Source organism: Copadichromis virginalis, linkage group LG17 (assembly GCF_057382275.1).
Source record: "Copadichromis virginalis isolate Kocher_CV1m ecotype Utaka linkage group LG17, C_Virginalis_male_GT1.1, whole genome shotgun sequence".
Classification (NCBI taxonomy): Eukaryota; Metazoa; Chordata; class Actinopteri; order Cichliformes; family Cichlidae; genus Copadichromis; species Copadichromis virginalis.
In genome coordinates, this window is record NC_140634.1 from 3106409 (window position 1) to 3133963 (window position 27555).

General features: G+C 42.1%; 1 protein-coding gene across 7 annotated transcripts in view; it reads right to left on the reverse strand.

Moving 5' to 3' along the window:
* Positions 1 to 210: 210 nt before the first annotated feature.
* Positions 211 to 27555, reverse strand: part of osbpl8 (oxysterol binding protein-like 8) — a 100555-nt gene continuing 73210 nt past the window's right edge. For 4 of the 7 annotated variants that reach the window (XM_085436846.1, XM_085436849.1, XM_085436843.1 and 1 more), the window contains 20 exons: positions 17502 to 17575; positions 16196 to 16276; positions 14593 to 14694; positions 14183 to 14386; positions 12794 to 12878; positions 11394 to 11559; positions 11068 to 11293; positions 10317 to 10501; positions 9830 to 9911; positions 9639 to 9737; positions 9406 to 9502; positions 9193 to 9291; positions 8598 to 8695; positions 7844 to 7933; positions 7363 to 7499; positions 6892 to 7077; positions 6165 to 6318; positions 4706 to 4808; positions 4230 to 4335; positions 211 to 4143 (listed from right to left, as the gene is read on the reverse strand). In XM_085436846.1, the coding sequence (XP_085292972.1) occupies positions 4014 to 4143; positions 4230 to 4335; positions 4706 to 4808; positions 6165 to 6318; positions 6892 to 7077; positions 7363 to 7499; positions 7844 to 7933; positions 8598 to 8695; positions 9193 to 9291; positions 9406 to 9502; positions 9639 to 9737; positions 9830 to 9911; positions 10317 to 10501; positions 11068 to 11293; positions 11394 to 11559; positions 12794 to 12878; positions 14183 to 14386; positions 14593 to 14694; positions 16196 to 16276; positions 17502 to 17575 (2504 nt within the window). In that variant the 3' untranslated portion in view covers positions 211 to 4013. Of the gene's footprint in view, positions 4144 to 4229; positions 4336 to 4705; positions 4809 to 6164; positions 6319 to 6891; positions 7078 to 7362; positions 7500 to 7843; positions 7934 to 8597; positions 8696 to 9192; positions 9292 to 9405; positions 9503 to 9638; positions 9738 to 9829; positions 9912 to 10316; positions 10502 to 11067; positions 11294 to 11393; positions 11560 to 12793; positions 12879 to 14182; positions 14387 to 14592; positions 14695 to 16195; positions 16277 to 17501; positions 17576 to 26476; positions 26994 to 27555 lie in introns of those variants that run through there. The other 3 variants (XM_085436848.1, XM_085436850.1, XM_085436847.1) reach the window with 3 other exon arrangements.

Genomic DNA, 27555 nt, shown 5'->3' on the forward strand with positions numbered 1-27555 from the left:
CTCAGCATCGGCCTGCATTTGGATGTCTTCGACCACACCTTCACTTCGGAGCGTTCTACATGACACATTATTCCCATTGTGAACTTCTATGCAGTAACCAAAACACACACAACATGTGATGATCTCATTAAATTCAGTATAAACACGTAAACGTCACAACATTCGGTTTTGATAATAATGTGTCTTTGCAGCAAATACAAACACCTTACGTCACTTGTCCATTTGTCTTTATTTTGTGTTATGTTACATGTGAACATAAACTTCCAAGAAGTTATAGTTGCCATGGAGAAACAGTAAATATATTCAGGTACTCGGATATGAAAAAAAACAAAACATTCGGGGTGAGTATTCGGGGTGAGGAACAGTGGGAGCTGACCATGTGTACGCTGATGTAACGAAGAGTAAAACAAAACCAACTGTGTGTGAATTTAAAATCAATCAAAAAAAACAAAAACATCATAGAACAAGGAAGAAGAACAGTGACCTAAAGCTATGAGCAAGAAAAAAAGGTAAACATGAATCCAAATATAAAAGAGGAATAAATAAAATGTATTAATTTACAGACACGGCGACAACAACTGACAGCACAGATGTTTATTTCCCTCTGAATTTGGTGCGTTACAGAGCGAGAGAGACGAGGACGACAGTGAAGAGGAGGGCTCTCGCTCCCTCGCTCCCTCTCTCTCCTGTGGCAGGAATCGGCATCCGGAAACTGAAAGGGTGCGTTTCTATGGCAACGCTTCAGGAGGGGAGGCAGGAGAAGCCAGGTGGGGTGGCGACCTGTGGAGCTCATTTCTAAGGCTAAGTATGGCACATCCACTCAAACAACAGAGTCCCATTTCACCCCAACTGCACCGCTCCCTTCATTATTACATCACCTTAAAGGGGACCTATTACACCTCCTCCCAATAACAGACGCTCATTTTAAACACGACCAATGTTTACGTAAGTGTGAGTCCACAGCTCAGACTTGAGACTGCTCTGAACACTCCCAAGTTTTCTTGAGGAGGAGGTGGGGCTTACAAACACAATGTTAGTCTGTAGAAGACAGGGGTAGCCAATCAGAATTAAATGGATGTTCAGGGAAAGTCCCAAGAGCTAAAACCAGCAGTTTCACACACACAGCAGGAAGTGAGGGACAGAGTTAAGTAGGAATTATGAAATAATTCCATTAATAATTACTAAATGTAACTATAAAATACCAGAATAGGTCCCCTTTAATACTCTGGCTATATCTGTGCCCCTTCCCCCCCAAAAAACCCCCACTGCTTATCCTCTTTTACCTCCACTGCCTACACTTAATCCCCCCTCCACAGTCCCACTCTAAAAGGCACTGGTATATACTTATTTCTCCAAACTCTAACATCTAGATTCTCGATTTAAGATGAGCGATTGAGGCAATGACGATGCACAAAAACACAGATACGCACACGGGCCAGCCGGGTAACTCGGGGGGGGGGGGTAGCTGGCTCTTGCCAATGCTACCATTCCTTCTTCATACCTGTGTGGGAGTTACAAAGTTTAAATCGCTTAACAGTCTGCTGACGGCGGAGGCAATCAAATATGTAAACTTCAACAAGGCTAACATCATGACAGGCGAAGAGATTTACAAAATGTTCAGCTATGGTCCACAAAGCGGTCTGGATCTTTCTGAATGGCCTAGACTGGTCTTACTTACTAGCACCTGATATGCTGTTTGTCAGAAGGTCAGGTAGCAGGGTTCTTCATCCTCGAATCAATCACATATGACTACACCACTGCTACTGCTAGCAGATTGCTGGGAGTTGTTTTTATGTGCGGTAATGCTAAACGCAGTCCTCACAGGGCTGTAACTTTTTAAACTGTAAAGCTGGATGAGTGCGGGGGTCATTCGAACCATCTCTGAGACTAATTTCAGCATCCGCACGTCCAAAGACAAAGGCAACAGACTAGAACCGCAATGTAACTTCTACACCTCTGTAACATCGAGGTCCCTGGGATCCTTTTCTCTCTCTCTTTTTTTAAATGGGAGTTCTAATTGTGCATCCCAATATTAACTTCTTTTTTGTATCGACCTACATGCCTGTGTATCTACAGAGCAGTGGAGAGACTGACACACAAGGTTAAAAGCAATGGTTTGTGCACAGAGCGAGTGTCTGTATTGCAAACCTCGGTGTTGAAATGCCGTCAGATATTTACACAGTGAAAAGGATCGACTCCTACGCTACACACTGAGCTTGGCTGGTACTTGCGTACGTTTGGAATGGTTTACTATGAAGACGGTTTAGGAGTCTACATCCTCCTCTTACTAGTAACTTACTAAAGAGTCTACTGTAGTTGTCCTGGTTAGTATTTGGGGCTCAAAAGCACTGGAACGAGGTGACTGATGTTCTCAACTGGACTCGTCATGAAGGCGCTGCACGAAGTGGCAACTTTGCTCAACTGTAGCCTGATCTGGAGGCTGTATTCACATATAGAGACCATTAGGCCAGCTCATGTATGCAATTTTAATATTTTCTCTGAAGGAGTAGTCCCAGCTCAGTTTGGGAAATATACCCGCTCAGTTTTTTGCTGTATGTTAGATAAGAAGATCAAATACCACCAAAGGGGGCTCTAAAGAGCTGACCAGCTCTTTGAAGGCTGGTGGATTATTACCAATTCTGAGCCACAGAAGGGAACCGCTCAGGTCCCCTGCTGGTTTTATGGACTCTTATACACTTTGGTTTTTGTGCAAAAGCAATAAGATAAAACATGTTGACTAGTGAGCTTTTCTGGTCAGACCATTACCCACGCTAGCTCTTTTTACCAAGCAGCTGCTGGCCAATCCCGTCGCTTATCTCGGCAAAGAAAGTCAAGTTAATTCCTGCGCTCTTCCATTGAGAGGAGCGACTACATCATTCAGCCTGGCTGACTCATTAGAGTTGCTAAATCCAGCTTCTTACAGTGAGCTCTCAGATAAAAACATGTCACCTGCTTTTACCTGAAATCTAGGGCAGTGATCACTGAAACGGCCAAAAGAAATGCATCTTTTTTTCCTCCTGTTGATGAGAAAGAAGTGTAAAAGCATTTTCATGTCCACAGATAAAAAGTGTATAAATCATACAAACATCTGACATTTCCAGTGCATTTGTGCCTTAAAACAAAATACAAAATACATAGGGCTAGTGTCCTAACCTTGCTCCTGTCTGTACATGCTACCTACAGTATACAATGACATTGTGTCAAATGTCTGACTTTTCTTTTAAACACTGACTTTGTATGCAAAATGTGGAGTTTTATTATACAGCAGAAATTATAGCTTTAATTCCTTACGACAATGTCCCTTGTGAGTTTTCTGTCGCGGTTGCCACTTCCGCGTGTGGAATCTCTATTGTCTGTGGGACAATAAAAAAAGTCCCACAGACTGGACTGCGTCCCCCAGCCCCGTCACCCTCATCGCTAGTTTTCTGCTCTGAGCAGACATCAACTCACAAAGGATACGCGAAGTGAAGACGCAAAAGAATAAAAACAAAAACATTAAAATCAGAGATCTATTTGTCCTCTGTTACGATCTGAGTTGTGGTCCTTGATTGTGTGGTAAACGATTACCTGTTTGAGGTGAAATGTGAACCGACAGAGTGATTTCACTCCATCAGAAAAACAAACAAACAACAGGTTAAAAATGGCTGCTGTCTCTGCCGCTTACATCAAGGCAAATCAACACGCCTCCAGGTGGCAGTCAACATTTATTCACACCAAACTCTCGCCTTTGACTTCTCCTTACCGCTGCTCCTCTCCACTTTGAAATCTGAGGATCTCTCCAGATTTTCCAAAAGACTGGTTCCAAATAAATATGTTTTTAAAAAGTCTCTCTTTGTGTTGAAGAGTCTGCTTTTCTGGATACATGTAAGTGAGTCTAATAAAGACAGAGGAGAAGAGAGTTGGAGAGGACTGTTGAAGTCACTAACTGTGAGAGGTCAAAGTCTGAGTCCGCCCCCATGAAGCTCAGAGGGCGTGTTTGTGTGAGGACATCACTGTCTCTGGGGGTATGGCTGCTACTTGAAGATGTAGTTGATCAGGACCTGAAGGAAGATGAGAAAAATGATGATGATGTAGTCACGCTGCTGGAGGAAGGAGCTGCCCTCCACCCGACTCGCGGCACGACTCCGCAGCACGGTGATGGTCCTGCAAACACACAGATGCTACGTGTGAGTGCTAAAAGGTCCAGCGTATTACCACAGTCGCCTCACAGTGTGACTTATACTTCCCACCTGTTAATGTCCTCCTGCGTCTGCTTTATGGATTCAATGGCACTTTGAAGTTCGCTGAGGTCTGCTCCTTTTTTCCTCAGCCGATTGTTATGCTTGCTTTTGTGTCCTGCGATAAAGTAGAGCAAAACAAGTTTAAAACCATAGACGCATGGGCACTTACATAATGCAGATGTATGTATTTAAGTCAGACTGCTTCTAAGCATTTGTACACATGAGTCATATGATTCATGGGTGTGTCACAAAGTCTAATTTCTCATCAGTAGCAACATCTACATATGCAAAGCTGTTGTCATCAAGACCCTTTATTACCTGTATCACAAATTCCTCATCTAACAAGAGCAACAACAGACATTTAGATGAATAAATTCACAGCTGTAGGTATAAATTTTGTCAATGAACATTGTTGACTGACTATATTGACTGTTCAGCCTGCGTATGTGCGTATTGAGATGTGAGTTTTAGTGTGTGTGGCTCACGTTCGCTGCCGGATGAGTCCTGGTGGTCGGGTTCAGGTGAGGAGCAGCCGCTCTCTGGACTCTTGGGCTTGTCACTCTTGTGTTTCCTCTTTGGCACCGTTACCTGTCGGCACATGTGTGGATAAATACACAAGCGTGTCAGAAAAGAAGGCAAATTTCAGCATCTTGGACTGACAAATCCAAAATAAACACACAGACAAACATGCTATTTAGTGTTGATGCAAACGGCGGTTGTGCGAGGCATGCTATTAGGCTAATTTCAACTGGTCAACAAAAAACACATACTCAGCATCCCAAATGAACAAACCTGCCTTGAGCTTGTTTATTCAAATCATTTCTTCCACAGATGTTTAACTCTGCCAGGTAAAGATCTGGGCCATAGAAAAGCATGTCAAAGTTTGCCTAACAGAAGCGTGACTGACTCCAACCGGGGGACAGCGTCAGCCCTGTTGGACAACATTTGGCAACAGTTAAGCAAAAGCCTGAAAGCACTGATGGTGACTGATTTATCCACCAGGGACAAACTTCAGATCCTGGCAGGTGGTTACTCTGAACACATGTGGATGCAAAGAGGCCAGACTGACTGGTCCACAGAAACCTTTAGCCTCTTCTTACGACTAACTAGCGAATTTAAGAGTCCAACAAACACTGCACAAAAACAGAATGGAGTTGGGTGAGGAAGGCGTGACGATCAGGATTAGACTGATGAGGGTGAAATGGTTCTTGCTTTTGGGTGTAATGTAGGAAATGACCACTTTCACGTTTTGCAAATTTTAGAAAACTAAAAAAGTTTTTTCTCCTTTTATCTCTGTTTTGGTCTCCTCCACATCCTAAAATAAATAATTAGCCACGAATTATTACGTTAAGTTAAATGAGATTCTAACTTTTTGAGTGTTATTTGGTGCTGATAGGTTGTGCACAACGTAGCTATCAGGAGAAGTAGCCACCTACTGAAACAAAACAAAGAGCTAAATAACAGTAAAAGTTCCAGTCTGAGCTCCAGCAGTGATGTTTTGTTCATGTGGAAGAATTTTGCTGCTTTCTGTTGAACCTTTTAATACTATTCTGAAATTTCACAACGTGTGGAAGAGCCTGCAGCCAAACAATGTTTCCAAATACTGCTCGTGCACTCCTTCATGCTGAACAATGCTCATCTCTTCAGAGTGAACAAAGGAAGAATGCCTTGTCATCCAGTTACTACAGCATGCAGTCTGACAAGACCTTCCGTCGCATTGAGAGCGAACAGCAAGAAAGGTAAAAATAAAGGTGGTGGCACTAAGGAAAAAAACATCACAATAAAGTGGAGCAGAAGCGACGATGGTGGTGGCAGCACCGCGAAGACAACACAGAGAAGTCACAATGAAGGTGGTGCGCAGGGTGCTTTGAGATGCATGGATGGAAGATGGCTGAGACGGCGAGATGCATTGCTTCACAGCGGTTTTCGATTTGGACAACCTACCTGGCATTTGCAATTGTCCCTCCGCGGCCCCTGGTTACTCAGACTAATAAGACTGCCAGAACGTACCATAGGGGTGCGGTGTCGGACCTTGGTCTGGATACAGCCATCTTTCTCGAACTGGATCAGGTCATTGAGTGGATCCCAAGGCCTTGTGCTGAGGAAGAAAAGGATGATAGAGACGAAGAAACACAGTAAGGATGAAAAAGAAGAGGGACAAATATAACTTTTCTGATATAAATACCGCTCACAGTTTTTCTCTTTCTCATCTAGCATACTGTATCTTACACACAAAAACATTCTCATTATAACAGTAAATAACTGTAAACTGGACATCATCTATGCATATAGGGGATCACCACTAGATGGCAGCCTGCCACACTAAAAAATTCTGAGACTGAGGCAAAAAATAAAATGTGCCTTTAGAGGGAAATCTATTTAAAACCAGCTGACTGCAAATACGCTTGTAAAAGACTTCCGGAAGTGACGTCCAGTGCATGCAAAATCTGTCTCCAATGACGCCAGCAGAAGGTGAACACATCAGAACACAAGCTTAACTGTTTTTTGTCATTTTTACTACAGTTTCACCAGCTCTGCTTTGTCGGTATCTCCCAGCAGAGACATGCATGAAGCTCATACCTCAGCGCTTTCTTATCTCCATTAAACACACAGTTGAATTTAATGTGATTTCAAACCACACCCGCTTACGAGCAACAGAGGAGTCACTCACTCGGCATATTTGTAATGCCACTCTCCGGTGATGGGGTCCTGCTCGAACAGGGCAGGACTCCACTCCTCACATTTGGCTTTCCGCTCACGCGCCGACTTCCTCTGAGCTTCCTCCAGTATGAACTTCTCATTGGTGGCTTCGGTCTGGTCCTTGTTGTTGATGGCTCGTGTCACGTGTTGCCACAGTCTGCCGGATTGAGAAGGAAAAACAAAGCATTAATGAAAGACTAAAAGATAAGACTCTTTGTTTCAATCAGGACCACTACAGCTGAAACAAAGCTACAGTTCCATGTGCAGTAACATGGATTTGGCTATGTAGCTCTGATCCAGAAGCAGCAGCAATACTCCGGCAAAAGGGGTTGCAAAGTGGTTTGCAGAAGCATCAAACCTTTGCACAATGTAGTAAGTGCATTTCAGATAATCTATTACATTTGACAGTCAATACTCTGATAATAGTCGAATCAAAGCTCACCTTTCTGACTCAGACTCTCCCTGCTCCTCTAGTGGGACGGTGCAACGAGTCAGTCGGCTCTGCCTCAGCTCCGTCGTGGGGTTCCAGAAAGTGTCCACTATCCCAGTCTTCTTATCATTAATGAAGATCTCACTATCCTGAGGGGGAAAGTACAAAAATAGCTTTTAACATGGTAGTTTTGAAACATTACCCAACTAACAAAGGGAAGGTTTTACTAAGAAGTTAATTTTTTCTGTGGGTATAAAGTCGTGTCTAGTTTGATAAAATCTGCCAGCTTTTCTTAAACCAGAAGAAAACACAGCAACTTGTATTACTGGTTATATATTTCATTTCTGTATAAGGAATTAATATTAGCAAAATGTCAACACATCAATCCAATAATGATTTTAAAGACACAATACAAAATATATACAGATACATGTTGTATCTGTGTTTTTTATGAAACAGGCAGTGATTACAGGAACACAGACACACGTCTTACCCAGTGTCCTTCTAGTGTAGCTAACACCTCCTTTCCCAGCTTGATCTTTCCAGAGATTTGATTAACACAGTCACTGCTGCCCAGGAAAGGCTGCAGGAAAAACGGAAACAACAGGGCGGGAAATGGAGGAATGAGAAGGAAGAGGAGGCAGAGAGGAAGGGATGGGAGAGGAGAGAGGAGAAGAAATAGGAAAGGATATAAAGCAGTTTACTTGCTGCAGTTACTGTACGAGAAAAAGATCCTGTGACTTACTATTACTCAGAGAATTTACTAATACGACCGCTTTTCACTGAAGACCAATTAAAAGAAAACAACATTGTAGAAACTGCCAATGGCAATCGCTTACATGTTTAAGGTACCAGAAGGTACACAAAACCCAAGGTTCTGTTTGCCTACTTTAGGGATATAAAACTGAGGGGCAGCAATTACTAAATAAATGGATTTCTTAAACTTTTACTATCTTTACAAATTCGCTACCCTGTTTGCTTTATCATAAAAGTACCTGTCGCTAGTTGGTAAATGATGATGGAGCGAGGCGTGGTTGGAGGGGGTGGGATGTTTTTTCAGGAAGGGTGGAGGAGATATTCAGAAAAATCATGTGAGTCTGAGTTTTTTTCAAAGTCTTAAACAGCTACTACAAAATCTAGGACTTCACAAGCCTAAAGGCCTCCCCTTACACACTATTTACTACTATTAAATAAGTACTTTAGTTAAGTATTTTTTAAGTTTTTTAAACTACAGAACAAAGCCATACCTTCAGTTTGAACTCCAGCTGTGCACTGTAGCCTGTTTTCTCACAAGCAATGGTGACATGACCACCCAGCTCCAGAGTCATGGTTCCATATAGGATACCTAGCAGATTGTTTTTATAAAAGAACGCACAGGTTACAGGTAAACTCAAACATATCTAAAATAGATCAGCACCTACAAAGCAAAGTTAATTTGGCAGGTTTTTGCAAGCTAATGTGGTAAATGGACTGATTCTTATATAGCGCCTTTCTACTCTCCCGGAGTACTCAAAGCGCTCTATACAACACGCCACATTCACCCAGTCACACCCATTCTCACAAGCACTACCTCTATACTGAGCGCTTTCTAACTACACTCACACACATTCATACTCCGATGGATGCATCGGAGAGCAACTTGGAGTTAGTATCTTGCCCAAGGATACTTGGCATGCTGGAGGAGCCTGGGATCGAACCTCCAACCTTCCGATCAGCAGGTGACCTGCTCTACCTCCTGAGCTACAGCCACCCCTGTGCTTTGGATGTCCAACAGAACAGTGATGTTACAGCACTGTTCACACAGCATGAGTGACATGTGAAAGGAAAAAGATTCATTCGAACCTTTACAGTGAGCATAGGGCATGTTCATCACATAGTCCTCCCCTCGGTTGAGAAAAGTGAGGCGAGCCTCCCCGTCCAGTATAGCCGACAGCGAGTTTCCTAAAACAATGAGACAGTACTGATAGTCAAAAGTAGATAATAGACCAAAGAGCTAAAATGTCAAAGTAATATTAGAGCAGCACTAAACAGTGAGTGTGCTGTGCGTGTTTGTACCATAGAACTTGGACTTGGCGAGGATGCTTCCACTGAGGCAGAATCCGTCCTTCCTGTTACTGACATAGAAGGCCGATACTGGAGGGTGATGAGATACCTATAAAATAAATAATGTAAACTGTCAGTCATCGATTTACTCTGTCAACATTATCTGATATGTACTCCTCATATAGCCAAATTCAGTGTAACAGATGAACCTATCAGGCAGCTCTCGGTAGCAGTATTGTTGTTACCTGTTCTGCCATGTAGAAGGTCTTGCTATTGGTCTTCTGATGGAGCCACATGCAGCGGAACGTCTCTCCAATAATGGGATTGTAGGGCTTCTTCAACCCCTGTGAATTCAAAAGCACCATAAAACATGATTTTAGGGTCATGTACATACAAAACATGTGACCAACAGCTGACGCAGAAAAGCTATGCTGACCTTTGGCTTTTTGTAAAATCCAGAGATGTACCACTTTACCACCTTCTTCATCCGGTTATAGGCATTCTCTTCAATTGCAGCCCTGAGAATGAAGCAAAAGCTTGAACTGATGCTCCTCCATCACACAAACACTCTTTTTTCTCTCTTTTGAAAGTCAAAGCCAGGCCAACTTGTTTACAGTCTAATGGTAAATGGTAAATGGCCTGTATTTATATAGCGCTTTACTAGTCCCTAAGGACCCCAAAGCGCTTTACATATCCAGTCATCCACCCATTCACACACACATTCGCACACTGGTGATGGCAGCTACATTGTAACCACAGCCACCCTGGGGCGCACTGACAGAGGCGAGGCTGCCGGACACTGGCGCCACCGGGCCCTCTGACCACTATCTGCAGGCTGAAGTCCGATTACCATTGATTCACATCAAATTACTCCCAATTGATAAGCCTGTTTCACAAAGGTCAAGGTAAATGGAATGTCTTACTCTGACAGGAAGTCTGCATGGAAGTAGTAATCAGAGAGTTTGTCCAGAAAGGATCTTGGCTCCAGGATAAAAGTGGGTAACACAACCTTGGACAGGTCCATGCCAGGTCGAACCTGCTTCAGCAGGGTCCAGATCAGAGACTTGTTCTCCTCTGATACGGTTTCTGTCTGAGCAGCTTCACCAGCCTGAGGACACAGTCAGAAAACAGCAGACAGGTTAAGTAATTGCACGTGTCCTGTTGTAACATATATGACAGATTGACACTTGTCACTTTTTTTTTTACTTTTGTTAACGCTACTTTCAAATTTTATGCATGTCCACAAGCTTCAAAGTTCACATGGCTTTTTGTGCAAATGGTGCTTTCATTAGCTCGAGTGTAAACATTTTGCTTCAGTCAGTGTTTAATTATTGAGTTGTCTCGTTTAGATTTCATCAGGACGGAAATCTGTGTTTTCACTCTCACACTTATCCTCACATCCCTCGCAGACACCCACGCACACTGCGATCAAAGCTCGTCCATGTTACAGGCTGAATAGCCCTGCAGAGGAACATGCTAATTTCTCCTCATTATGTGAGAAACTTTATTAAAAACAAGCCTTCAGATGAAGTTTTAAAGATGAAAATTGCTGCTACAAATCCTAGGAGATTGTATCCTAGTGGTACAATCACATCTCATCTGCAATGCTTTTTCTTGTTGACGTTCAAAGGAGAGCAAAATTGCAGCCTCCCACCCCCACCCCCTGTTCCATACCTCTCCTAACTCTTCCTGGGACTGTTCCAGGTATGGGGTTTCACGCAGATGCTCATTTGGGTCCAGGTCAATGTACGAGTCGTCCTGACGCTCTGATGTGTCGCTGTCACTCTCCTCACTTTTCTCCAGCCCCTCTGGATCTGACTCCTCGTGGTCCTGCTCTCCTTCCCGATCTGACTTGTCTGAGTACAGGTCCGGGTCTTTCAAATGGTCGCTGTCATTGAACCTGTAAGAAGCAGGGGAATATCATAGAAAGAATTTTTAAATCCATAAAATCAGTAATAGCTGAGCTCTACAATCTAATGTAAATGACATTTCCTACTCACTGGAAACCGTGTATGTTGTGGGCTCTGAGGAGGCTGTAGAAATTAATGGAGTGTTCCCCACCAGTGCCTACAGTGCTCATGTCATCCTTCCCCTCACGGATCATGGTCCTCTTCAGCAGGCTGGAGCACTTCAGGGCCAGCTCCAAGGCATCCATCCAGCATCGGCCTGGAAACAGGAATTAAGCTGATAAACAAGACGCAGAAACCATTTTGTGAATTATTGTTTTCATGAAATCTATTCATGGTGAATCACAACAGCCCCTCACCACACATCAGAATCAACTCTGGGTGAGTTAAGAAGCTTTTTCACTTTGGAAGTCTTCCTAAAACAGGAGTTATTTCAGCACCATGGAGAGGGACCGAGTGGATGATGGAGAGGCTGGAATGGATGTTTCAGCACCACGGACAGAGACACAGAGGACACGCTTGCTGTGTCTCCGAACAGCCTTCGATTTATCACAAAGTCTCCTTTTGTTTCATTTTCTCACATTTACACAGACATAAACTGAGATTCACATATACACACATCCGCCCTCATAACAAACAGCCATTCCAGCCTTTCCACATCCCACCTTATTCAACGTTCAACCCGCAGTTAAAGTCTCCTATGTTGGCATTAAAGCAAACAGAGCATTTAACCATATTTCTTATTGCTTCTTTATCACTACCTGGAAACTACATTACAAATTATTCTAACAGCCTGATTCAGATAATAAAGGTTAATGTACCTTTGATTAGATTGTGGCCAGAAACGCTAACGTTGTTAGGCCACGATTGCCCGGTTCCTGTTTAAAGTGGGCCCATTATGCTTTTCCTTTCTGTCACATGTACACACATTTAAATGTTGTTTTATGTTAAACTTTTTAAATAACAAAGTGAGTGTATGTACAAGAAATCACTGTAAGCTGAAAAGAGTAAAAGGAATAAAATTCTGTCTACCAGCACATAAGCCTTTCCCACCTTTTGTTCAAATGTTCTATTTTAAGAACAAAACAATGACGAAAGATCACAGGACTCGAAGGCAAACAGCTACAGATGCTTGTTTCAGACAGAGGCACCTTGACCCAATATAAGATAAATAATGATTCATTTGCACTGTGAGTCATACACATCTACTGTAGTTAAGACAAAAAGAAATATGAGGCTGGAAATGAGCAGAACAGGTCTCCTTTATCAGCGTGCCGGAGACAAAACATAGCAGATGGTTTATAAAACAAAGATGATCAGTGCCTCTTCCAATGAAGGCCACTCACTGTCAGATCATCTGCTATTCATCTGATACTAATACAGCTTTGTTAATGCCAATATTATGCAAATTGATAGTTTATCTCAATCAGTCAGTGTAAGCGGCTGCTGACAAAAGTCAGAGAAATGGCTTTAAATGACAGCCTGTCTCCTACCATCAGACTCAGAGGCAGCACGGAAAATGAGGTGGCTGCTGGGTAACGGCTGCGTGATGGAGCCGACTGCTTCTCCTTTAGGACCCTGATAACAATAAGACACAAAGAAAGGACGGGAATGCACGTTAAAAACATTCACCTAGTTACTCAGTTTCTTGATCTGTGTTTTACTTCTTCTTTTAAAAAGTCTTTCATTGTGATTTCTTTATTTTATCTCAAGTTTTTTATATTTTCTCTTTTCGTTTTACATCATTTCATGTGCAAACAGAAACAATCCAGCATTACAGATATGTAATTATGCAAATGAGAGAGCATAGAGGGCACAGAAACAGAGCCGGTGAAGTGCTTATTTCAATAGTGGAGAGCAGGAACGCTGTAATGCAAAACAAACTGGTAATTTTGATTCAAGGTTTTGTTTTTTTTATAATACAAACAAACGAAAAATGAGGCTTGAAATGCAAGGTCAGCAATGAATACTAAATTACTGGAGTGGACCGAAAGCAGGGCGAGCTGAAAACGGGGACAATGGAAAATGAGAACTGCCAAAACTGAAATAGGCTGGCTGGAGGTATAATTTTCTCTGTGTGTGTCCTAAATGAAACAAAGACATGGCTTTCATTATACAGTTAACATCCACATCTGCTTCGCTATTGTAACTGCAGGGGACAAATGAGTGTTTTTAACTGAAGGGCCCTTTCAGTCCTAATTAGGTGTAAGAGTTTATTCTGCTTTGCTCATCGATGGACAGCAAGCAAAACTCTGTCTGCATAATGAACCAGTCTGGCTTTGCATTCATGATTACACTGTTATAAACAATGCGAAACAATTTCTAAGAAAATTAAGCCAAAACCAGCAGACACTGGTTTAAAAACACAAGTGTGCTGTAGTGGCACTGCTGTGGTACCACTTTCTAAGGTAAAATGATCATACGCCTGCTGTTTGACATGATAGAAAGTAGCTTATGAACTCGCTAGATGCCTGAAAATACCAGCAATTGATGACTAGCAAACAAACACATGCAGGCTTCTATGTAAAAATATATATTGAGAAAAATCATGTCATAATCAAATGCTATATGTCAACTGTTTTCATGGTGATTTTTTCATTGAGTACACGAATCCCTGTAGACCTCCATAGGAAGTAGAATGCAGTCTAAGAGATGATTCCAAACGGAGCCATTTTTGAGCAAATAACTGTTTTGTAGCGTTTTTGTTAACTGTGCACTTGCTGCATACTTTAAACTAATTGTTACAATGTGTTTAACAGTGAACATGCGCTGTCAGTCTTGCCTGCTGCACAATAACATGAAAATCATAATTTAATTAAAAAGATGCTACATTAGGATCATTTACATAACTGACTTAATGCTTTTTAAAGGTCCACTCTGACCTTGACAGCCCAGATGGACTGCTCCAGGGGGTGAAAGAGTTTGAAGCAGAAGCCGTCTTTCTTGGAGGGCCTCTCGATGAGCTCGCAGGCATTGAGCAGCACCGTTCCCACCCACTGCCCGTTTTTGTGAGTTTTGTAGATGAGCAGGACGCCCGGCTTCAGCACACACCACAGCTTGGTCCAGCTTTTCAGAGTGCCACGGATCTGCAGACAGTTGCAGGAAAAAGTCAGGTACTCAAAAACGCTACCAAAACCTGAAGGGATTCTTTTATTCTTTGTCTTACTGTTACAGCTGGGAACACTATTTTTCCTAATGCAAAAGTAATGTTATATTTTATGCCGGCCTAAGGGCAAGTTGTCAATGCAAATATATAGAGCACAAGGCAGACACTGAATGTGGGATGCGCCACCTTTAGCCAGTCGGCCATGACGATGACAGAAGGATCAGTGATGGTGCTGAGCAGCTCCTTGGTTGCCCTCTTCTTTTCTTCCCTGTAGTTCTTCTTCTGCACCTACAGGGAACGCAGAGGGCGGGACAATGCAAAGACATCATTATGTGGACATGGCTTCCCACTGAATTCCATTTGGCAACAAAAACTATGAGTGAAATCACACTCCTCTGTGTCCCTGTCACATTAACACCAGGGTGCTGTTCGACTGTCGAGTACACTCTTTTACATTTAATGGCTCCCTTTAAGCCTGCACATGTGCATGACACCAGTGCACCACAGGTTTAAAAATCTGTGTTTTCTATACATCATCAGGTAGAGTGTGGCCCAACATACACAACTTCCCGAAAGAAAACATTTGTACCGACTGGATTTTGATTAAAACAAACAAACCCCCCAAAAATGAAATTGATTAGAAATATTTGTCGGAAAGAAATCAATTATTAGGATCTAAAGCATCATCTTAAAAGACTGATTCTAATTAGACTGTATTTTTCCAATTAAATTAGTGCTGCAGTACACTACTGAGTAAAGAAAAAAAGACCAAGCACACATACTTTGCAATATGTTCTCACAAAATTCAGTTCCAAGCAATAATTCCTAAAGCACTTTTGCAAAAGCAATGTTTTTATGATTAAAGAAGCAATCTGTCTGACTAATGTCTACAGCTCAGCTTACAGGGAAGTAATCCGTTTCCAGAAATGAAAGCTACTACAGGTCTTTAAAGGTAGAGTTTGAGTTGCATCCACTCCATTTTCCAGTGTTGTGCTATAATCCTGTGGATAACTGATATTCTGTGTGCCAGAACAGTCAGCTGATCTCAACCGTATTGGCCTGTTGTGAGTACAGCTGTAACCTCCTAGGACCTGGCGTCCACATATGTGGTCATCACATTTTTGGGTTATTTAGACCAAAATACTCAATTTTGCTCTACAAGGGCCTGATATCCACTCACGAGGACATTATGCTGCTACTGTTCTATTGAAATTTCAAACGAATATGTGGCTCTCATTATTGTTAGAAACAAAAATTAGGTAAAAAAAATAACTAAATAAAAAATCTGGTAAATCTTTATTTTTACATTCATCAGGTCCCAATCAGCCCAAATATGAAAGAGAAATTAAAAATGCATGCCGTGGAAGAGTTCGGGTCTTAGGAGGTTAAAGTGTGGAAAAAGCGCACATCAAATTAATGCAAGCTGTGGGAGCTGAAACGCATTTATATTCGGAGGTCTGCAAGACTGTGCCTGCGGCAGGTGGACTAAAGTAAAGTTTGAAGGACAAAATCATCACCTCTGAGTTTTTTTCAACATGTTTGACTACACTGTGTCCTACTCACTCTAACATTTGTTACATGAAGAAAAGTATGAGCTTTTAACGAAAAACATGACCTCTAATGGCACGCAGTTTGAATACAAACACTTTAAATCGTCATGTTGACAAGCATCAGTGATTGAGCTATACGTAACACTCTCCATGAAAGAGCCTCATTAAGACTCGTTATGCCTGCCCTTAGAATTAAGCGTCTGGATACGCAAGACTTAAGCCGCTTTGAGCTCACTTACCTTGAGGGACTCCTTTTTGGTGAGCTTCCCCCCAGACGCCGACACATCCTTGTCTGAACCATTGTACAGCTTTGTTTCAGACTGAGAACACAGGAGAGAAAAGGCAGATCTTGGAGATGTCACATCAAGATCTTTATTCTTCATTTTTATACTCAAATGAGAAAAATCTGTTCTTAAGCCACATGTTTGTTCATTCTAACGGTTAACACACCCTTGAAAGGTTGGAGACTTCCAGTGGGGTCACCTTAAAGACCTTTAGTAATACTAATGCTGGTAATCTGGGAATTTCTGTTCCAGGCAACTAAAAGAAAAATCGGTAAAATGCCTAATGTAGTCTGTAAAGTGCAAACGTAAATGTCAGCAAAGTTTTGCCTCTTAATGACAAATTGGTTACCTGAAATCACACAACCAACACAGTCTACTAAAACACGGGGACATTATTTGAGGTTACCAGATCTTTTTCCGACCAAGCTCATGCGTTTCCATGGTAGAACCCAACTTAGCTCTGCTACTAGGACAAAGCTTAAAATTGCTGGTGTGTCTCTGCCAGATCCCGTCACATGCCAGCCGGAGCGACCTATAGTGGCCACATAGGTGTGTGTGTGTGAGCTATTTAAAGCTGTAAACACACACACAAGCAGTGTAGGTGACAGGATGGAGGTTACGTGATAGTAAGCAACAAAGCTAAAACCCTCCTTCCAAATCTTTTGTACTTTTCACAAACGTTCAGATTTATTTTGCTGAGAGTACGACTCCTGTGAGGACTGCTGTAAACCACAGCTTGGGCTTGATTCTGCATCTGAACTAGTCATCTAAGATGTCATCTGGATGTTTTTAATACACACACACATTATTTTAACTCTTGTTTTCCTCCTGGCAAGCCTCTGTGAGAGATTCTTTTAATCTCTAAATTAACCATCATGCATGGATCATCATCTCTTCATACTTCATGAAAACAATTTCATAGTGTCTGTGCAGTGACTCAGAGGAAGTCTCGAGACACCCACGTTTGCACTGACATATTTGATGAGGACCTCGACAGATAAACTAGACGAGCCTCCACGCTGAGCTCGCTTGAAAGACGGGTCGAGTCCGAATTTTAGTTGATAAATGTTTGATGTTTAGCAGCGTATGCGATGTATGATTCATCTCAATGTAGGCTCTCTCACGCCTTAGGCTAGACTCGGAAAAGGAAAGGAGATGTGCAGTAATTCCCTTATTCTCTGGTCTCATTACACACTGAAGCAACCCATCATTCCTTCTTAGCCTTTACGGTGCATCAGCTCAGTGGAGTGAGTTTTCTTACCTTGCTCTTAGATATGGAATGAGAGTCCTCTTTCAAAGGCAGTGGCAAGAGGTCCTCCTTCCCTCTCTCAAAACCTGTAACCATAAAGAAAGTCCTAAGTTCATCTGGTTCCAGCAGCACCTCCTTATTCTCTATTCCTGTTATTTTAAAACACTATCCAGGTGCACGAACCGTGGGCAGGTATGCTTGATTGCTGTCATATGAATGAATACTGAAGACTTCTCCAAATTTTATAAGGGGCTTCTGATTCCCAAAAAAGAACCAATCTAATAGTAAATACTACCAATGCCTATCAAATCACTTTCATACACATGATATCAAAATGACAAAGTCAGAATTATAGCCATGATGATGTTGTGATACAGAAATTCTGTCACAGACTTGCAGTCAGTCATCAACAATACGTCCAGTTCCAGTTGGCTTCACTCTGTATGGCATTTTCCAAATCTGTCATGTATGTTGTGCTGATTCTTTCGGAGCATTGTTGGTGCAGCTATCTAACAAATAATATCACTTTCTTAGTGGTTAATATTCTAACAGTGTGTTCAATAAGTCTGTGCTTCAGTTCTGCTGAGTGCAGTTTTAGTGTTTTATGTGTATAATATTAGAGTTTGACAGTACTGACCGCGATTTGCCTAAAATTCCAAAATTTTGGAAATCTGTTTATGTGTAGTTATCCATCGGCTGGTGGATTATGGCATTCAAAAGATGTCACGACAACAGGACAAGCTGCACTCTGGTGGACAAACTATGCAACGTCAACATTGATAACATGGAAGGCTGATTCTCCCATCCTCTTCATTTACCAGCAAATAATAAGTCTATAATATCAGCCCGCTGATAAATGTGTTGGACTCTACTTAGTACAAATTAACAGTTGTTTGTGTCTCACACTGCATGTCTACAGTTTACGGATGATTATAACCTGGCACTCAGCCCTCTCATCCCAGTATGGTCACTACTGGCTCCAAAGAAACAACATGACAGCAGACAAAACGCTAACAGTGAAAATAAGCTAAACAAGCTGTCGTAAAACACTGTGAGTAACACAAATCTCTAAATACACTGATAGAAATAAGTTTGGTTCAACTAATCGCTGGACGAATCAATTTAGAGCCTGTATGTTCAGACAAAGTACTGATATCGAGTGTGTTAATGACGTATCACAATAAGAGGCATTAATCTTTATCCTCTATCCAGAATGTGCTTCTTATTCAAAAACAGACGTTTAAAGTATTTGTTACACTGCTTGTTTTAGAAATCCTAACTAACCAACAAACTTGTCTTAGCTAATAATTATGAGTTGCAGCTCTTTTTGCTCTCTTTTCCAGTTTTGTGACATGGTGACGATTTCAAGTCCAAATGTCTGCCTTCCTAACTGGAATCCCATTACATAATGTCACAGGAGCACACTGTCCTTTGAAGCCACTGGAGGAAAGCCAGAGAAGCTGGATGGCAACAAGCTAGCACCGGTGACAAGAGCTTAATCTGAACTGAGCTCAAATCTGCAATAAATTAGTTGCTGAAAGGAGCTAAAAGGAGGTTCCCCGTTTCAGTCTCAGACAGTGTAGCTTTGAAAAGTGGACACAGAAAAAGTAGTAAGTTGTTGAAAGGAATGTGAGTTCACTACAGAGCTAGTGTGTCTTAAACCTACACAGAAGGAAATTTTCTGTTTTTTATTTCAGCTCTGCTTTAGCATTTCTAATCCTAATTACTGAGCCAGCTTCTAAACAATAAGCCAAACCTCATCAACAGATTCCCCACTAAGATCACTGCAGTGTGTGGCACACGAGGTCTCAAGGTGACAGTGAGCCTGTAAATATTTTATGCTTTCCTATCTTCAGGTCATCAGTATTCAGCTGTGAGAAGGAACAACTGCAGAGCTTCATTTCTAAGTGAGACATTCATCATGTGAACAGAAGTCAGATTCTATTTGAGCATCCATTCCCTTTAATAAAAAAAAAAGTGGGCGCGTGTCTTGCTGCAGCGAAACAGGACTGTATTCTTACTGCATGCCTCATAAGGTTTTTGTCAAACCTACTTTTTATCAGCCAGCTTTATTTGCTCTGTGTCTTCCATTTCCAGTAAAGCTTTTTAGCAGCTGCTTCCATGCTGCTGGTGCTTTTACGTGGACATAGAATACTCATGACAGCAGCAGCAGGCAAACTCCAAACCAGCATGTACCTTGAGATGGAACGTGCAGGAGTGCCTTTGTGTCTTGGGGGTGGGGAAGGGGGGTCTACTTAGAAATGTATGGCTTGGAAGGCTTTTTCTCAAACAATACATTCAGGGTACGGAAAAGGGTACATCCACAGGTCAACAAGCATGCTGCTTGTGTAAGATTAATTCAGAATCAGCAATCATAAGCAAAATTTCCCTGCATAAATCATATCCATTCAACTTGATCTCCAGTTTTCTCCTGCATTAGACATCCAGACTGAGAACCTGCAAACCTGACAGGTTGTACTTGCCTTCTCTCTCAGCCTGCGGACATGAACTGAAAACTAAACTACAAACATAAATCTTTTAGCTTATTTGTTTCGATCGGTGCAGTACCAGCAGAAGATGCGGCTGAGAGGAAAGTGGAAGATGATGAAAGAATGATAAAAGGGATTCAAACAGTGAAGTTTGAATGAGGATGTTAGTCACTCAATTTGCAATCACTGATGAACAGAATCACCGTGGGCCACTGGGATGAAGTGCCTAATTTCAATTTAAGACACCTTAATGTGCCACTTCTCCACTCACACAACTGCGTCACCATGGAGCAGCAGCAAACAGAAAGCAGAGAGGATGATTTCATTGTATTACGGCAGCTTATTTAACGATTGTGACTAAAGACAAATTAAATATTAGAGGGAAATGTGTGAAGTTTACTCCATTTTTACCTGAAAATCAGACTTTCATTTTTGAAACTTGACACTTTGAGTTAAAAAAGCAAAGATCAGCCGGAAAACAGTTGACATGCTTGTTACCATGTCACAAATGTGACAGTGACACTGCTGACAGTCACTGTCTAATGACTAAGGTTAGAGTTCCTCTTCCAGGCAGAGACCTGAGAGACTGCCCATCTGCTAATGAGCTCATGTAAAATCAACACCTTCCAGTGTTTGTGTGTTTCTTCATTAATGTCATATCATGAAGGCACGGAGCGTTGTCTGTGACATGTCCTCTGCTTTTAATCTAGACAATCTCAGAAATAGAAATTCACCCTTGGGGGAAAGGTTTTAGCCTTTTTAAAATAAACTCAGATCAGCTTTATTTTAATATAAGACACCGCAAGAAGAAAAACCTCATGATAGTCAAAACTTTTGCAAGCAGATTGCTTCAAAAGAGCTCATAAACAAAACGACTACAAATGAGAAACATGTAGAATTGATTACAGAAGTGAGATGCAAAGACAATAACATGGGAATCCCTGTTATGTATGTGGCTGGAAATCAGTGACTGTGTGTTTGTGTGTCTGGCTGAGAGTGTTGGAGACTAACACACCACTGCAGACTGAAAGGAGCTCCAAAGATCTCAGTGTGCATCAAACATCATAGACTGAAGAGATAAAGAGACAGAGCGAGTGAGAGAAAAGGGAATTAAACAGCAAAGAGACAGAAAGAGCTGCATCCTGCTAAATCCAAAGCCTTTACACTTTTCTAAAATCCCTCACTGAATGAAATGAGACTGCATCATTAGAAGCACAGTGTACGTCAGACAGCAGACGCATTAGTAAAGGGTGAGCACGACAAAAACACAGTACTTTAACCTCCCTGGTTTTGTAGTTTGCTGCTTAAATGAGGCGTTACGTCAGCATTCTTTGATATCCTCCAACCTATAAAAAGTCACTAGGAATTTGACATAAGCAAACCACTCATTTTCAACTTACATCCATAGAGATACAGGTCTGGCCCTGAAAGGTCCCTTCACTTCTAAGAATCATCTGCAGTGTTGGTATTCAGCACCTCAACTTGGAGCTACACCTCTGTTTAATGCAACCCTGAAGCTGCTTCTCCCACCAGAAGATGTTTTTATTGCAAGCACTTGGATTCCTACAACGTCACATTCATTAAATCAAGTTCATTTAAAGCTCATAAAACCAGATTGATCCAGGGAGTTAATCAATGCAGTCTCTAGGTTTCTTCAAAATCGGCTTACGCGCAGCTTTCTATGATGCTGCTCTATTATTCTGGTAGGAAATATGAACGCTGCCATGGCAACAGGTGAGCTAAGAACAACAAATCGAGGGGGGGGGGGGGGGGGGGGGGGAGCCTGTGAGCAGAGTGATTTTTCAATTTCAGGGAAGCAAACTGCCTGAGTGTTTGCTACTGTGGGAAACCTGCCATAGCAACAGCATCTCTATGGTACTGGTGACACATCATAAAAAATTGAAAGACGTCTGGTTCACTGAAAGGGAAAGAAACACCAGCTGGAAAAAGTCATGGATACTGTTTTAGTGTAATTTAGTATGCGTGGACAAATCTGTAGAGTAGCTCAAAGCAGTGCATGAATTCACGTAACTGGCAAGGTGCTTTCAGCTGCTCCCTTATTTCCCAAGGGGTCACCACAGCAGATGGATGCACAACTTTGATTTGGCACAGATTTTACTTCCTGACGCAACACTCCCATTTGTCCGAGCTTGGGACTGGGACTAGGAGCACACTAAGGTTGTGACCTCTTGATTTCTTTCCTGATCTTAGACATGTAAGGCAAATGTGTTAACCACTACAAATTTAATTTCAAATGCTCTCTGTTCCTCCACAAAGACGTTTTTGCTGCATGTAGCTGCAATTGCTTTGCGAGGAGAGGTGAGGATGATATGCAGAACCAGCTAGCGTGGATTTGAATCACTCGATGCGTGCATTCATTCAGGTTGTGTTTGATGTTGACAGAAACTGTTTTATTCCCACAGTTACTGGACCACAGATGACATTGTTCAAATGTTTTCTTAGGCCAGGTCATCTTTCCCGTGACAACTGAACTAATCCCTTCATGTTTCGAAAGGAACTCCCGTTTAAACTAAAACAAATCGGCATAACTATGCATAGACACTGTAATGTGCCACTTCCTCTTGATAATCTAAAAAGAGTATCCTATCCACCATACAATGTGCTAGGTCATGCTGACCTGAAGATGAGCAGGGACTATCTAATTATGGACCGCAGGCATCCAGCTTTTTCCACTCTCTTATTAGTTTTGCCAAAGCCAAGTTTCAACCTCTAAATCAATTTCCGCTGCACTCAATCTCTGACTACCGAGGAACTAAGGGCGTGCTCTCTCACTTAGTGATGGGCTGATGAACAATACAACGTTTCAATACAAGGTTAGAGCATTAGGTGCAGCTGAGCCCAGGTTTCTTTTAAATCTCCAGGCCTGGTTGGTGGCCTTCAAACCTGCTTATTATGCAGCCTTAGCTTACCACTGCAAAAGCAGGCACATAAACCTCTGATCCACAGTGCTGTACTTTTATCCTGATGTGAGGAGACAACAGCATATTATCTTTTAAAAAAGGTTGGTATTTCAAACAGGATGTGTATGGATGACAGAGAGGGCATTAGGCTGGTTGTATTACCACAGCTGCTGTTTTTTGTCTTGGTCTATTTATATTTCACCTGAGCTTATGTACACTGGCAGATGCTGGTACTGTTCCCCAGACCGCAGGTAATGACATTTTGGCTTGTCAGCTGATAAAGTGGGAGGAAGGTTTAGGCAGATCCAAATGTGGAACTCAGGATGGTGTCACGACTTCTAGTTTTATTTTTACTTTTTTATTTTATTTATTTTTGGTTTTTTTTTCGAGGCTTCCAAAAGAACCAGTGGATATCTGACCCAAGATTTCCTGTTCCACCCACTAGCCATCGTTTACAAATAGAGATACATTAAGGAAGATAAGAAAAGTTGAAGGTTTTTTCTTAGTCACTATTCAGAGAGTTTACCTTCAGTTTCAATGAATCTATCGCCCCTTTTTAAGGTCGTGTTCTTTTCTGCTTCTAGGAAACTTCCAGAGTGTTTTTATGCTTGCCATGCATGCTGGGTTCCTCCCAGTCTGCCTCTTTCATTTTGTTTCAATTAGTGGAAGAGGACACAAAATTACAAGTATTCTCCGGATCTTCGTCCTCGCCTCAGGCACTGTGGACACCTCCACTTATAACTGCTGCTTGGTGACTCTGCCTTCATCAGCACTGATTGCCTTCAGAGTTTTGGGACAGCAGCTAACTATTTGTTTTAGCACCTGTTGTGTCTCACAAACACAAGTGTAAAGACAAAGCAGAGAAGAAAAATCTTCTATTTGACAGATTGAAACAAAGAAAGAATATTCATTAGTAATTTCGCCCTTATCGGTTTTGTTAAACAAAGTGTTTGTCATTGAAGTGGTACGGCTGATCCTAGTAATGAAAATACAGAGCCCCAACCTCAAAAGGAAGTGAAAAGACTAAAAACACCAAGTCAGCTGGCAAGCATGTATTTCAGTGTACAAGGAATAACACACAACAAGGAAAAGTGTCTCAGAGGGTCATGTCAACTGGCAACTGGAGGAATGTGGGTGTAAAAAACAAAACAAAAAAAACATGTAGATATATTAAGAGATTGTCAAAAACACAGAAAATGAATGAGTCTACCCGTCTGCACCACATGTCTCCTGCAGCAGAATGTCTAAAATAAAGATGAATGGAGCTAAGGCTGGGAGCTGACTGTGAGAAACAGAGTATGACTCAGACGATGTCTCGTAGCTCCAAATATACATGTAGCTGCAGAAGCTGCTGTTTTAAAGGGGAAAGAAGCAGACACAGAGCGACCGAGGAGAGCAAGACCACCACTGTGACCATGGTACTGACATGGCTCAAAGTGCTGAACTGGGAGAGCTGCACACTAAGAAAACAGTAGAGGACTGAGGTCGTTGTGAAAGTCTGAATCACAGTATGATGCTGAAAAGAGTTTGTGCACAGTAGGGCCGGGCTATATCGTACCGTTCACAGTAATACCGGTGTAATTTTGGGCAACGATAGGAAAATGAAATATCGCGATAGAATATGTGCAGTGCCTATGTTTACATACGCACATGGCGGCGACTGAGAAGAGCGAAAGCGGATCGTTGAATGAAACGGATGAACCAGAACTGGTTTGTAAAAATGCTGCAGCTTCAGTGGTGTGGAACTGGTTTAGCTTTCGTCCATCAGATACACAACAAAGCACTATTTTTGGTAGCGCATGCTAGCGGGCCGTCGTTATTACCGTGTTGTTTGGAAAATACGGCACACTTCAAATCAATCCTTTGATTTTTCTGAAAGTCGACAGAGCCCCTTATAATCCCGTGTGCCTTATGTATGAACTCTGGTTGTGTTACTGACCTCGAAATGATTTTATGTACACGGCGCTCGAAAATCTGTCAAATGTTTCAGTACGACTTTGCTAAGCTACGAAGCCGCACCGCTTGATGGATTGTTGGAGCATTACGGCTATCGTAGGCGGAGCCTCGCGGAGTGATACGTACTGTGCTTCAACATAATGTTACCGTATTGTGTGTGTAGAACCTCTTTTTAAGTTTTGTGGATATTATACATGATTATGCTGAGGATATGTCGGCCAGTTTCCACTGGAAATGCCTTTTGGTTAAACTGTCAGCGAGGAATTTGCATTTGCACTGTTACATTTTTATATAACTTTAATGCACATAAAAAACAGCTGCTTGTTTCAGTGAAAATACATTGATGGGGTTTTTTGCACTAATAAAGTTGTGGAGTTGTAAAGTATTTTGTCTAGCGTCAATTATATCATCAGTTATATCGTCATCGCAAATTTTCAAATGTATATAGTGATAAATATTTTTGGTCATATCGCCCTGCTCTAGTGCACAGTCAGCCTTTCCTGGATTCATAAAGGTTAAAACGGTTACTTGTGAAAGTGGAACAGAGGACGTTCACTCTCTGAAAGCTCTTGCGCCTGCCAGCTGTCTGCCTCCAGGTTTACATCATTTTCAGCAGGATAAACAAAAGGAAGTGAACACAAAACTGATTTAATCCTAAATGTTCTCTGGGATTAAGTGTACTTTCAAAAATAAGGATTATCACTGCACTCTAATAGAGGTATCACAGGAACCCGCGTAAAGCTAAACCAGTTGAAGGGAAGGCTATCTCCTGACTCTGTAAATGGTTGTGTGTGTGGCTCTGAAAGAGGGGAGAGCAGGAAAAGTCCTCTAAGACAAGCACCATCTCTCAACAATGACCAAGCAAAAAAGAAATGCATACGTAGGATAAAGCCCAGTGCTGCACTCTTCAAAGAGAAACAATGCCTGTTGCGTTGCCTCTAATCTTTTGACAGCTCTGTTGTTGACAGCAACAGTGTCCTCTGCTCTCGTTGCTAGTTGATTCAATGTGCCTCAGAGCTGAGGCAAGTTTAAGTTACAACCAATCAAAGTGAGTGGCATGGTGTTTGATAATGACTTATCTTTCAACTTTGTAATCCCCTGCTTTGAACATGAAGCAGAATGATTTGAGTCTTCATATGTTTCAATTCATGTATTTGCTGAATGTTAAAAATGACTTTTTCACTGAGTCAACTGACACACTTATGCAGTGATTGTCTGGGTGTGAGAATAAAAGCAGTCGACACTATAAATGCCTTTGAGGAAAACCTAAAAGCATCAAATAATGTACCCATTTTAAGAATTCTGGTGTTTTACCCCATCCAAAAGCTTGTCTCTGCCTTCACACGTATCCCTTCGAAACACCTACAAACAAATCCTTCTATGATGCAGTCGACAGAATCGGTTCCTTTCATGAATACATCCCATTGCACAGAATTTAAGGTGGTTCTCGAAACTCTCAGGACCACAGTAAACCAATACCAACAGTACAACTACTGTATTTAGGACACAAGGCCAAAAAGTAGCAGAGGTCAGAAGTCAATCATCTGCAAACCTACTAATAAGCCTGCATCACTTCCCAGCGTTGAGCTTTGCGAGACGTTCCACGCCATTGTGCACCCACCTGGCAGCGAGATGGGTGACAGCTCGTTATAGCCCCCGAACGAGGCATTGCGGATGAGTTTGCGTCCGTCCGGGTGTGGAAGTCGAAGCGATGCCGTCCCGCCGCACGTGGAGAAACGGCGACGACTAAGCAGGCCTTCCTCCTTCATCATGGGGCCGGCAGGAGCTCCCCCGACGGGAGGGGAGGAGTGAGGGGTGGGTAAGGAAAACTTAAAGGTGGAAGGTCGAAGGGTATCGGGATACAATCCGATCTTCCCCACACAGCTAGTGTGCAAGCGAATATCCCAACCAGCAACACATACACACACAAACAGAAACACAGAGCGGTTCAGATAGCAGGCATTGGACCGGTGCAGTCGCTGCTTTCCTTTACGCTTCCTTCAGCCGACTGCTTTCTTCCTCCCTCTCTCTCTCTGCCTCCCTCTCTCTCACTCAATCTGTGCCCTGTGAGTGTGTATGAAAGCAGCAGCCTGTAAGTACTTAATAACGAATAAGCTGAGCCCCTCCCACTCCCTCTCCTCGGGATGGGTAGGGGAGCCGCATCTTAGCTTGAAAACAGCCCTTATGTTCCGCATCTCATCTTTCACTTCAGCTCAATCTCTTGCTGCGTCTCTTAGTCATTATTTCAGATTCAAAGGGACACTTCACCGCTTTTCAACCTTACTCTGGATTAGTCACTGGGGTGGCATGTCTCTGACGTCTACCATACTTATTATTGTCAAAATATTTCTCCAGCTGAATTTAGTGTCGTCGTTCAATCCTTTGACATCAGCAGATGACGGAAAATTACAGGAAGAAATATGAGGATAAGGATCCCTTCATGCCCTCACAACAACTAAGGAAGACACAGAAACAAATTAAAGGGATTAAAAATAAATGTAGTTAACATGGCAAATAATAGACTTTTATAAGGCACAGATGCCAGATGATAAGCTCAACCTCTTACCAATACTCCTGGCTAACACAGCAAAGTAGAAAGTCTTGCTGTGGAAGCAGCTGTGGCATCACTGCTGTTAGCCAGCATGACAGCCACTGCGAATGAAAAGGTGGGATTGCCAGATAATAGTTTGATTCATCTAC